General features: G+C 37.0%; 1 protein-coding gene across 2 annotated transcripts; it reads left to right on the top strand.

Annotated features, from left to right (window-relative positions):
* Positions 1 to 9,701: 9,701 nt before the first annotated feature.
* LOC121804929 (myosin-2-like) lies at positions 9,702 to 11,422 on the top strand. Of its 2 annotated transcripts, none has more exons than XM_042204649.1 (5): positions 9,702 to 10,238; positions 10,347 to 10,401; positions 10,633 to 10,715; positions 10,788 to 10,991; positions 11,077 to 11,422. In XM_042204649.1, exons 1-5 carry the CDS (start codon positions 9,978 to 9,980, stop codon positions 11,338 to 11,340), a joined length of 867 nt encoding a protein of 288 aa, XP_042060583.1. In that variant the 5' UTR covers positions 9,702 to 9,977; the 3' UTR covers positions 11,341 to 11,422. The 2 variants fall into 2 exon arrangements, with proteins under 2 accessions (XP_042060583.1, XP_042060582.1); XM_042204648.1 differs by having other exon boundaries at positions 9,703 to 10,238; positions 10,335 to 10,401.
* The last annotated feature ends 701 nt before the right edge of the window (positions 11,423 to 12,123 follow it).

The following is a 12,123-nucleotide window of genomic DNA, read 5'->3' as shown; positions in this document are numbered from 1 at the left end:
GTTAGCAAGACCACAGTTGATAGATGGGCAAAGAATAACCTGATAAGGCCACATACAAATGCCATAGAGCCAGCACTCACTGAAGCAAACAAAACCAGTAGAATGAGATGATGTCTTACTCATATTCAGCCAGCTATAGATGAAGGGAAGCTTCTTTATCATGCAATGCACAACACAGTTCATATTGATGAGAAATGGTTTTACATGACAAAGACTTCAAACAGATACTACCTGTTGCAGGATGAGGATGAGTCTTACAGGTCTTGCAAATCAAAAAGATTCATCACAAAAGTGATGTTCATGTGTGTTGTAAGTAGGCCACAGTTTGGCACAGATGGGCAGACCATCTTTGATGGTAAAATAGGCATACTCATTCACAGAACAAGTTCCAGCCAAAAGGAAGTCAAATAATAGGCCAAGATGGACACTGGAGGCAAAGCCTATCCCATCAGTTAACAAGGAAACAATGAGAGAATGTCTCTTGAATCAGGTATGAATATTTTTTCAACTCACATTCCTATCAGACATTGGTAATGTCATCACTTAGTCATTCATTTATTTATTCATACATAATGCACAGACACATAAACCAAGGTTAAGTGGTCAGCCAATGCAAGCAAGGAGATATATATCCAACAAGACAATGCCAAACCTCACTTAAACTCCTCTGACTCACAATTTGAGGCTCTTGTAAGTTCAGATGGATTTAAATTCCATCTAATTAGCCAACCAGCCAACTCCCCAGACACCAATGTATTGGACCTTGGCTTTTTTAGGGCCATACAATCACTACAAGGTGATAAACTAGCCACCAATATAGATGAATTATTGGGTAATGTTTGGAGTTCTTTTGAGGAACTCACACCACAAACTTTGAACATTGTTTTCTTAACATTGCAAAGCTGTCTTAGCAAGATCCTAGAAGTGCATGAGGGCAACAACTACAAAATACCCCACTTGAACAAAGAAAGGCTGAGAAGGACAGTGGGGCTTCCTACATCACTTGAAGTTGAAGAGAATCTGGTAAGGGAAAGCTTGGAGTATCTACTACTCCCTCAGAATGATGTGGGTGCCTCATATGACATAGGACATCTAATCAATGTTTTAGATTTCTAGCTAGGCCACTTGGATCATGGGGTTTACAGTATAAGCATCAAAATAGGTTGGTGTTTAGTATGTAAACTTGTTTTTTTGGTTATAGCCTTCATTTTGGGTTAGGATTACTAGGCTGCGTTCTGGGATAGGGTAACTAGGCTTGCTTACAGCTCTAGAAGCTGCATTTTGTATGAATTCCAAGTGTAAGTCATGGCTGGTGTGTGTGTGTTTTTTTTTAAAAAACCCTCAGCAAAGTTTCATCATGAGGCTTAAGCCTCCAAACCTAATACATGGGTGGCTTATAATCACACAAACTTTATCACAGAGGAGTAAAATTGTAAATCAGAGCCAACAAACCAACCAAAGACAGCAAAATTGTAAATCAAAGCCTCCAAACCATCAAAGGGCTGGCTAAGTTCACAAAAAACCAACCAATATAGAGGCATCATAGCTGAGCATGCAAAACTCTCAAAAAAACTTCATCATAAAGGAGCAAAATTGCAAATCAGAGCCTCCAAACCATCAAATGGGTGGCTAAGTTCACAAAAAACCAACCAATACAGAGGCATCATAGCTGAGCATGCAAAACTCTCAGAAAAACTACATCACAGAGGAGCAAAATTGCAAATCAGAGCCTCCAAACCATCAAAGGGGTGGCTAAGTTCTCAAAAAACCTACCAATGCAGTGAATACACAGATTATCACATGTAATTCATCAGAAAAACTTCATCATGGAGTAGCAAACAAACCAACACAACCAAGGCAACAATAACCCTCAATCAATTCAACTGAAAACAGCCTCCAAACCCTACACAGGGGGTGGCTTAAAATTGAAAAAATACTCACAGATTAGAGGAAATCTTTCATGCTAGGCAACAAGATCAACAACATTGCTTTTTCATTCTCAGTGTACTCCACCTTTGATGAAGACTGTGGTTGAGGTTCAGATGCGTCAAAGGGGAGGGATGGTGCTTGCGTTTCAGAGTCTTCATAGGGCTGAACAGTGGTGGACGTTCAGATCCGTGAAAGCCCTCCGACGGTGCCTGTGTTTTATAGTCGTCATAGGGCTGGAACGGTGGTTGACGTTCAGACCCGTCAAAGCCCTCAGACGGTGGCTGGGTTTCAGATCCGTCGAAGACCTCAGCCGGTGGGGGAATCTCAGTTTCTTCGACGACCTCGACCCGTCAACGCTCCCAAACCGTCGTGGATTTCCCGATCGGTGGTACCAATCGACCGGTCGTTCGATTTCCCACCGTGCAATGACTTCCGGTGGTGTATCAGGGACGATTAGGGTTCTGGGGAGTGTATCGACAGATGACAACGATTCAAACTCCGGCAAAGCATCCCATTCATCGGTCATGAGAAGCGAACGGTGATGGAGTAATCGTTGGATTTAGATCTGTGATTATAGTAGGAGCCGATTAGGGTTCCTTAGATTAGGAATATAGGGAGACGGGAAGGTGGAGTGAGAGAGAAATGAAAGTCAAATGAGGGGGGTTGGGGGTGGGGTTAGGGGGGTTAAGTTTTTGTTTTATTTTTTGGTTTATTTTTGTGTAGATAATGGCATTTGGGTGTAATTTTATTGAATAATGGGGTAAAATTTTATGTCCAAATATGAAAAATTCTAAATGTGACTCTTAAACTGGGACAGATTTTTATGGCAAAATGTGACTCAAAAACTGGGACGGAGAGAGTAACATTTAAAAATTTAAGTAACATTTTATCAGTAAAAAATTACTATAGTTCATTATAATATTTTTCTTCAAATTTAAAAAATTTAATTAAATTTTTTAAGTAAAATTAAATCCCACCTGCAAAAAGAATTTTCTATAATTCACTTTAATATTTTTATTTTAAAAAGTTACTATTAGATTTAATTTTTTTTTGTATCGACTGAGTTTTACAATGTATAATATTTAATTTTAAAAATAAATAAAGTATATTTAAATTATTTTAAGGCTGTATTTATTTTTAATCACATAATAACAACAAACTATTTTAAGTAACTAAAATTACAAAAATAGTATACTAGTATTTAAGGTCCAAAATGACCTCAAACATTAAAAATTCACAACTTTGGTACCTGGGTTATTTTAGTTTTATCGTACTAAAAATGCTATAAAATTTTTTTAAGGACCATTTATGTATTTTTCGACAAGATCAGGGACTATTAGGGTAGTTCACTCTAAGCTTAAAGGCTCGAGAAGTCGACTAGTCTCAAGGAGAGAGGAGGCTATAAGGGAGTTCAACAACAAATCGATTCGCCGACGTGCAAAATGCAATGAAATGGGTCACCGTAATCCTAGAAACTGTCAAATAAATGAGAAAGATGAGTGAGCATAGATCTTCTAAAACCTTGTTTTGTTCTAAATTGTCCATCTGTTAGATTTCCAAGGCATTCCATAATAACATTTTATGATCATATGTTGCATTCCATAATAACATTTTATGATCATATGTTGCATTCCATAATAACATTTTATGATCATATGTTATTGTTGAGCGAAATATGAGTTCTAATACATTTGAATATCAGTTATTAACCTGCAACATAAGTATTTCTTTATGCAAAAATAAAAATTGAGATTGAATTTAGAGTATTATTAGAGCTAATTGTCTACTCTATTTTAAGTTTTAGTGTACTATTTAGGATTCATATTTCTAATCATTTTGCTTTCTATGTGTATTCTACCATCTATGATATTTATATTTGAAAGCATGTAAAATTTCTCACTTTCTAGACAATGTTGGAAATTTATTCATTGATCTATTTCCTTCACAATAATAATTTATGATTTTACCGATATTTTTTATGCATTAAAAACCAAATTCCTATGTGCTAGAAAATCACATTATCAAGAAAAAAAAATATGGAAAATCCTAAAATATGCTAATTAATGGTTTGGAGAGTAGGAAGAAAGATCACCACATATGGATAGCTCACCGTTATTTCTCCATGAGTCGGTTTTTTCTCGTTGTATTCTATCTGTGCATAGAATTATAAGGCCACCCACAACGCTGTCTCTTATCCGTCTCTTAACCGTCTCATCTCTTAATTATTCATGGGCCCCACTGTACTTTTCGCTCAATCTCTTAACTAAGAGACAACACCTACAACCCTCCATCTCTTATCCGTCTCTTAACCATCTCATACCTTAACTATTCATTCATTTTCATTTTTTATTTTTATTTCCAACAAATTCAATTAATAAAAACACACTTCATTAAATAAAATAAAATAAAATTACAACTTCAAATTCTAAAAAAATTTAAAAAACACATAATTAAAATCCTAAAAAATATTAAAAATACATAATTTAAATTCTTCTGCGCACTCTAGTGGTTGCCAAAGTTTGCTCAAATGTGCTCCATTAGATCATCTTGGAGTTGGGCGTGGACGGTAGAATCGCGTGTCCTTGCCAGAATAGACAATCGATCTTGCATAGACGAATGCACTCCACTGCGAGGCGGACTACTTGCGGTAGAACTTCCCGGGGTTTCAGGGTCGAACCAATTTCCCGCCTCAGGTCATTCGTCGGCGACAATCATGTTGTGCAAGATTATGCACGTATACATGATGTCGACCATATTCTCCATAAACCGCGTACGAGCCGGGGCTTTTATAATGTTGAAGCGCACTTGGAGAACCCTGAACGCCCTCTCCACATCCTTGCGAGCAGGCTCTTGCTTCTGCGCAAAAAGAGCATGTTTTTCGTTCACCGGCCTGTTGAACGTCTTCACGAAGGTTGGCCACTTTGGGTAGATATCGTCGGCAGGATAGTACCCCATTTTATATCGCCGGATGTTAGCGATGAAGTTGATGGCTGGCGCTTTACCATCTAAAACTTCGGCGAAGAGGTCGGATTGGTTGAGCATGTTGACGTCGTTGTTCGATTCGGGGACCCCGAAGTACGCATGCCAAATCCATAGCCGGTAGTCGGCAACGGCCTCGAGTATAACGGTGGGGTGGGTGCCTTTGTGGCCGCTCGTGTATGACCCCCTCCACGCCATAGGGCAATTCTTCCATTGCCAATGCATGCAATCAACACTGCCAAACATCCCGGGGAATCCGTGCACTTCTTCGTGAAGGTGGAGTAGAAACTGACAATCTACAGTGCTTGGCTTCCGGAGAAATTCGTCGGTGAAGGCTGCCCGGATGCCTTTGAAGAAGTTCATCAAGCACATTCTCCCAGTGCTTTATCCAATGTGGAGGTATTCGTCGAACAAATCCACCGTTTGTCCAGTAGCAAGCTTACGGATTGCTGCAACACATTTCTACAGTGTCGTGTGGCTGGGACGGCCAACGGCGTCGAACCCTTCTTGGAAGATAGATGACTTCTACACTTGGTTCTTGGTTTTGATTTATGGCTTTTTGTTTTCCCTTTGGATTTGGCCAACCCTTGGCCATCATCCTTGTGATTATCATGTTTTTATGTTTCTTTTCTCTTTAGATCTCTCGATTATTAGATGGGTAGTACCCGGTCTGTGGGGATACCATAGTAGCTTTGTTAGCTCTTGTGATTTGTATCTCTCATGCGGACCGAGTCACTTTTGGACTTGGTTGATGTATGTTTCTTTGACGTATTGATATATACAGGTTGGGGGTCTGCCTAAACCCCCGCCGTGATGGTGTTTGAAAAAAAAACTCTTCTCGGGCTGCCAATGTATTTGCGATGTGCAGAAATAGTGGTTTCCACATGCGAAAACGGCGACGGAAGTAGGTCTCTCCCCCTACCGGGTTATCACAGAAGTAGTCGCGTACTAACCTTGCGGCGGCTTCCTCCTGGTTACGATGGATGTAAGTCCGGGATCGTCGTTGGGGCGACGCGGCTTCCTCCGCCTCCCTACGTCGATCTTCTTCAAGCGATTCTTCCATTATTCGACGCATTTGCTTAAATGGATCCATGAATGGATTAAATTTGGGAGAAGAATAAAAGAGATGATTTGAGATGAAAATTGGAGAGGAAAGAGAGATGATTTGAGAAGAATAGATGTGTGTTTGTGTGTGTGAAAGAGGTGCATTTATAGAATAAAAAAATAATTAATAAATAATTTTTTTTAAAATTACCGTTGAATGGTCATATTACCATTTTCTAATTTTAATTTTTTTTATTAAATTCGAATTTTTTAAAAAAATGATTTATTGCGTCAGCGTGACGAAGCCCACTCGCTAGCCCGCGAGTGGGCGTCACGCGTGGTGCCAGCGCGCGCCACGTCGCGCGGGCGCGTGGCGAGCTAGCGCGCCAGCCGTCTCGGTGAGACGGGCGTCTCAGCGAGACAGGGACGAGACGGGACGATGCAACGCGTCTCGCGTCCGTATCGTCTCGGAGGAATGAGATAAGAGACACCCACGGGGCGCGTTGCGGGTGCTCTAAGTAGATTAGCCCAGCTCCGCCCAGACTTGGTGAGGTCCAACCTTACCATAACTAAGAGGGTTGGGCTGACTAGACTGAGTTGGGCTAGATTTTTTTTAAAATATGGACCCAGTCCAGATCTAATTAATAAATGGACTGGATTGGGTTGCGCAAAAAATAAATATTTTTTCATGCATATATTTATTTTCTCATGTACTTTTTAATTTAATTAAATATTGCTCTCTGCCCTATTTTGTTATTTTTGTTCAATTCTCATTAATTGTCACATTTCACTTTTACTATTTTTGGTAAGTGGTTTATTATATTTCACTAACTAATTTCACCCACAATTATTATAAAATTAGTGTTCACATTTTGTTAACTTATTCCTCCTACTTTTCTTTAACACAATCAAACAAACTCTTAAAACACGTACGGATCAGTTATGAGATAATTAATGGAGACATGATAGTATAAATTGATAATAACAATAATTGGAGGATTAAATTATTTATAAGATATTCTAGTTTCACATGTAGTTTATGCATAATCGTTTGATAGATTTTATAATTATAAACAATACTCTATCAATATTTACTAAATAATATATATTCCAACTTATCTTATTACAATTATTTATGAAGAAATTGAAGGACAATTTTTGAAAATATGAATGGAAAGAAATTAGAGTATACATAATTAAAATTAGGTTAAAATTTTAATACAAAATAAAAATTTATGATAACTAGTGGTTAGCGGCGGATCTAGGGTCCTAAAACGGAGAGAGCGAAATAAGATTTATCAGAAGCTAACGAAGGGAGGGAGCCAACGTCGGAAGCTATCGCAAGGGACGACAATAGAAAATTTTGGGTGCATGGTAGCGGGTCGCCGGGAAGGGGCGGTCGCCTCCTCTTGCCCCCTGGATTCGTCACTGCTAGTGGTGAGTCTTACATAGGTTGGTCGTGATCTCAGGTGAGTTTCAGATGAATTTGAACCTAAATCTAGTTTGGGTTGAAAAACAGTTTTATTGGAGTTCGCTTCAAGCGTTAAGCCTTAACTGGAGTCCATTTTATTTTATGAGGGAACATCATTTTTGGTCCATGAACTTTGCCAAAGTATCATTTTAGGTCCGTGAACTTTGAAAATATCATTTTAGGTCCGTGAACTTTGAGTTAGTTTCATTTGAGGTACTTTTTACTATTTTCAAGTTTTTTTAGACGAAAATACCCTCAATACCTTAAAGTGTATATATATTTTTAATAAATTTATCATATATTCATATTTTTTTATAAATATCTTTACAGTATATTTTTGAAAAATTTTCTAAATATAATTTGACCTTAAATATTATCACTTAATTTTGTGACATGCAAGTAAAATTACTTCTTCAATTTTTTATATTATTTTTTTTAAAAATTGAATAAAGAACTCTCTTTAATAATAAAAAATTGAATAAAGATCTTTTTATAAATATCTTTACAATATATTTTTGACAAATTTTCTAAATATAATTTGACGTTCACTATTATCATTTAATTTTGTGACATGCAAGAAAAGATCTTTATTCAATTATTATTAAAGAAAAGTTCTTTATTCAATTTAAAAAAAATTAATATAAAAAATTGAAGAAGCAATTTTACTTGCATGTCACAAAATTAAGTGATACTATTTAAGGTCAAATTATATTTAGGAAATTTGTCAAAAATACATTGTAAAGATATTTATAAAAAATTATGAGTATATGATAAATTTATTAAAAATATATACACTTTAAGGTATTTAGGGTATTTTCGTCCAAAAAAACTTGAAAATAGTAAAAAGTACCTCAAATGATACTAACTCAAAGTTCACGGACCTAAAATGATATTTTCAAAGTTCACGGACCTAAAATAATACTTTGGCAAAGTTCGTGGACCAAAAATGATGTTCCCTCTTATTTTATTATTGGATGAACTGGGTTGGACGACTACTTGACAAGTCTCTGGACAATTAGGGGTGAATAATGGGTTGCTTAGTGGGCTATTAATGAGTCATAATTTTTTACTCTCTATATCCGACGAAGACACTTCTTTTAAGTATGAATTTTAGAAAAATATGTATTAAATGATTTTTTTCTACTTTTTTTCTCCCTGTTTCTTACAGCTTTAACTATTTAATATTATTCCTAATATTCGTGCTTAAAAATGTATCTTATAAATCACGAGACAAATGAAATATAATCTTTAGGGGTGAACCACCTATAATAGAATAAATGGAGTAGAAAATTGACTTGACCTATAAATTTTTATTATTTTATAAAAAAGAATACAGAAAATTTATATCCGGGCCAGTAGTTTTGAACTTTTATCGTAATGCAACCTTTGAATTTATATATATTTATCTATTAAATAAAAATATGAATTATATAGAGTACAACATAATAGGGGAGTAGTAGGGTGCCACCATGTTTAGAGTGACAACATCCTAGCCCTTAGATCTATAAGATGGACACCTAGGATTGAATTGATGAAATTGAGTTCAGATTGCAGTCTTATGTGTTAGATATTGCAGGCGTGTGATATTTTAGTCAATTCCTAAAAATTTAAATCATAAATGGATTTGGTAATATGTAAACTGCAAATACTACGTTGTAATACATCAATGTTTATATAGTAACATTGTGATCTGGTAAGGTAAAAAACTACCCGCGTAACACTGCAATATTCATAGAGTAACACTGCAATCTAGTAACAAATTAAAAATAAAGAATGTCTATTTTGCCCTTCAGCATTTTTTTATGTTCCAATTTGATTAAAATAGACTGCCACATAGCAGCTTGAGAATCACATGAATTTCATACTAACCCCCTAAAATAATGATATGATGTTACAATAAAAAAATGTTATTTTATTAATGCATCCCCGTCATAATATATCATATGTTGAAACGTTTTGGTATTAATTTGAGTGGACTAAGTTAAATTAAAACTGAATAATCTATTATACGTTCAAAACATTTTGGTATTGATTTGAGTGGACTAAGTTGAATAAACATGAATAAGATATTTTAAATTTTCATTACATGTCAATAGTATTAAGCATAAACAATTTTTGTGGATACCTTTTGTATGTCATTAGAAACCACAACAAATCGCAAATAAAATAATGGAAAGTAGCAACAGAATAATTTTCTGGTCCAAAAAATATAGACAAAAAAGAAAAGGAAAAACATAATACTCCATAAATAAAAGAGGCAGTTCAATTGTCACCTAACAAAAGTTGTTTATTTTTGAAAAATATCAACGGCTATATTTCACCAAATAATATCCGAGAAATCTTCAAAACCTCATCACTCTCCAGATTCCAAACCCCTCAGAAATCTCTTCTTTAAACTCTGCCAAAAATTCAAAAATCAATTGCTATTTCTCTAACGCTGCTTTTAATTGCTAGAATCTCGTGTAGAGAAGAGCTGGAAAAAGTGATTTCTGCGGCGGCGATTTTGTTCGGAGTGGAATTTGAAAGGGGGTTTGAGTGATACAGATCGGAAAACATGTTAGCTGTAGCGCCGAGCTGTATTACTCGTAGCTCGTTGGAGGAAATGCTCGAGGCTCTCCAGCGAAGAGACGAGATCGAAGCTCAGACGCCGCCGGATCTCCCTCCCGCCCTGCCGCGCCGCGCCTTTCCCCGCAATCGACTCCCTTCCGCTAAGAGGCGGCTTCCTGTGGCTGTGAGCTTTAAAGCTGAAGAAACCGCAGGGAGATTGGAATTTCGTGGCGAAATTGGGGGAATTGAGGAGACTGCTAATGATAAGGTCTGTTAATTTTTCATTTCTTAATCTGCCAAATGTTTTACGCTATTGGATCGATTCTGTCTTCGATAGACGTGAATTTGATGCGATTTGGAACAGGTTGCTTCACAGAAGGGTTTGGATGATGGCAAACACCTCCATGAAATAGCAGTCACATTGCAATCATGTAAGGCCTCCTTGATCAAAATAATTACTGTGTAAAATACACCCCTGTTCCACAATAGAAGGGGAGAAAGAGTAAAGTAAGAGAGAAAATGTTGTAGAAACTCTTCTGTACATTACTCTCTCACTTACTATACTCTCTCTCCATTTTAATTATTTATTATTATTTTTTTCAAAACGAGTGCAGAAAATGAAATGATTATGTTTCTGCTACTAATTACTGTTTTGTGAGCAGATGTTCGAGGATGGTTGGCCAGGAAGCAATTTAGTCATCTCAGGTCGATTGTAGAAACCGGCATCGCCATTTCTCAAGTTCAGGTACTACTACTGTGTTGCAATGGCTACAAAAACTTGCTCTTCTCTAAACGATGCTTCTACACGTTTCTTCAGACTCTCCCTCTAGATATGCTAGCTTTGATTGTTGGAAAACTCCAAGAGAGGGTGTTAATGGCCAAGGAAACTATTCAAATTAAGGAAAAAGAGAGTGCGGCGTTAAGAGAGCAATTGGCACAATATGAGGCACGCATCAAACAGTCGGAAGAAAAGATTAAATCCGCAGAGGAGATGTGGGAAAAACGGATTGCATCTCTACAAGTAAGTTTAAGTTTATCTGTTCTATTAGTTTGGGTAAAATAAATAGCAACAACGTCTTAACCACCACGGTGTTCATGCTCTTTAGATGGATTTGGCAAAGAGTGAGTTGGTGAAAAGGAAGGTGAGTTTTGAAGATGAGAAGCATGATATTGTAGGAGCTCCAAATGAGAAACTGGTGAAGTTGAAACGCATGGTGAAGGCATGGATGAAGGGGAACAAGGTTCGGTTGATAGGCTCGAAGACAAAGATACACTCAGTGGCCCATGGTGAAGCCGATGCTCATCCAAGGAAATGGTGGGGAAACAAAACCAAGAGATCGAACAATAATCTTAATCCAATGGCTATGTAATGTAACTATTCCATGTGGCCCGGGTTGAGATTGGGTCCGAGTTTTCGTCTCAATCAGTATTATCTATTTCTTTGAAATTTAATGTGGTGTGGTGATAGTACTTAGAGCATCCACTACGCGTCGCGCCGGCGTCCCGCGACCCGTCCCGGAGAGACGGGTCCGTCGTGCGACGCGTTGCAGCTCGCCGTCCCGTCCCGTCCCGTCCCGCACCCCATCCCGCGTCCCGTGTCGCCGAGACAAGCGACGGGCCGTCTCGCCACGCGCCTAGGCGTCGTGCGTGACGCCCACTCGCCGGCCCGTGAGTAGGCGTCGTCACGTGCTGACGCAATAAATATTTTTTTTTACAAAATTCGAATTTTTAAAAAAAATAAATGGAAAAAATTCTAACGCTAATAATACCGTTTTTTTGTTTTTTAAATTTTTTTATTTTTTAATTAATTTTTTTATTTTATAAATACTCCTAAACTCATCCTCATTTCACACACAACTATACATCTATTCTTCCTATCATCTCAATTTCCTCTCAAATTTTCATATAATTATTGAGGGTTTAAATTGATTTAATATCAATATGCTTGCATATGACTATAGAGAAAATATTAGACAAAGCCAAAGAAATAATTTGATTATACGACGTCAATCAAGTTTAATACGCATTTGGTGAAAATTAATACTCCATGTAACCAAATATGAGTATAAATATAGGCAAATTGAGACAATAAGACTGACTACATGGTTATGTACTTATGTTTGAACACATTTTATGTGAGATTATGAGCATGC

This window comes from Salvia splendens, chromosome 5 (assembly GCF_004379255.2).
Source record: "Salvia splendens isolate huo1 chromosome 5, SspV2, whole genome shotgun sequence".
Classification (NCBI taxonomy): domain Eukaryota; kingdom Viridiplantae; phylum Streptophyta; class Magnoliopsida; order Lamiales; family Lamiaceae; genus Salvia; species Salvia splendens.
This window is presented reverse-complemented; position numbering and strand designations above follow the sequence as displayed.

Excerpts from the sequence above, each read along its gene's own strand:
- LOC121804929 (XM_042204648.1), top strand. The coding sequence starts at position 9,978 with ATGTTAGCTGTAGCGCCGAGCTGTATTACTCGTAGCTCGTTGGAGGAA. Across the intron at positions 10,239-10,334 it reads AGGAGACTGCTAATGATAAG|GTTGCTTCACAGAAGGGTTT; the intron begins GTCTGTTAATTT and ends GATTTGGAACAG. Across the intron at positions 10,716-10,787 it reads TCGCCATTTCTCAAGTTCAG|ACTCTCCCTCTAGATATGCT; the intron begins GTACTACTACTG and ends ACGTTTCTTCAG.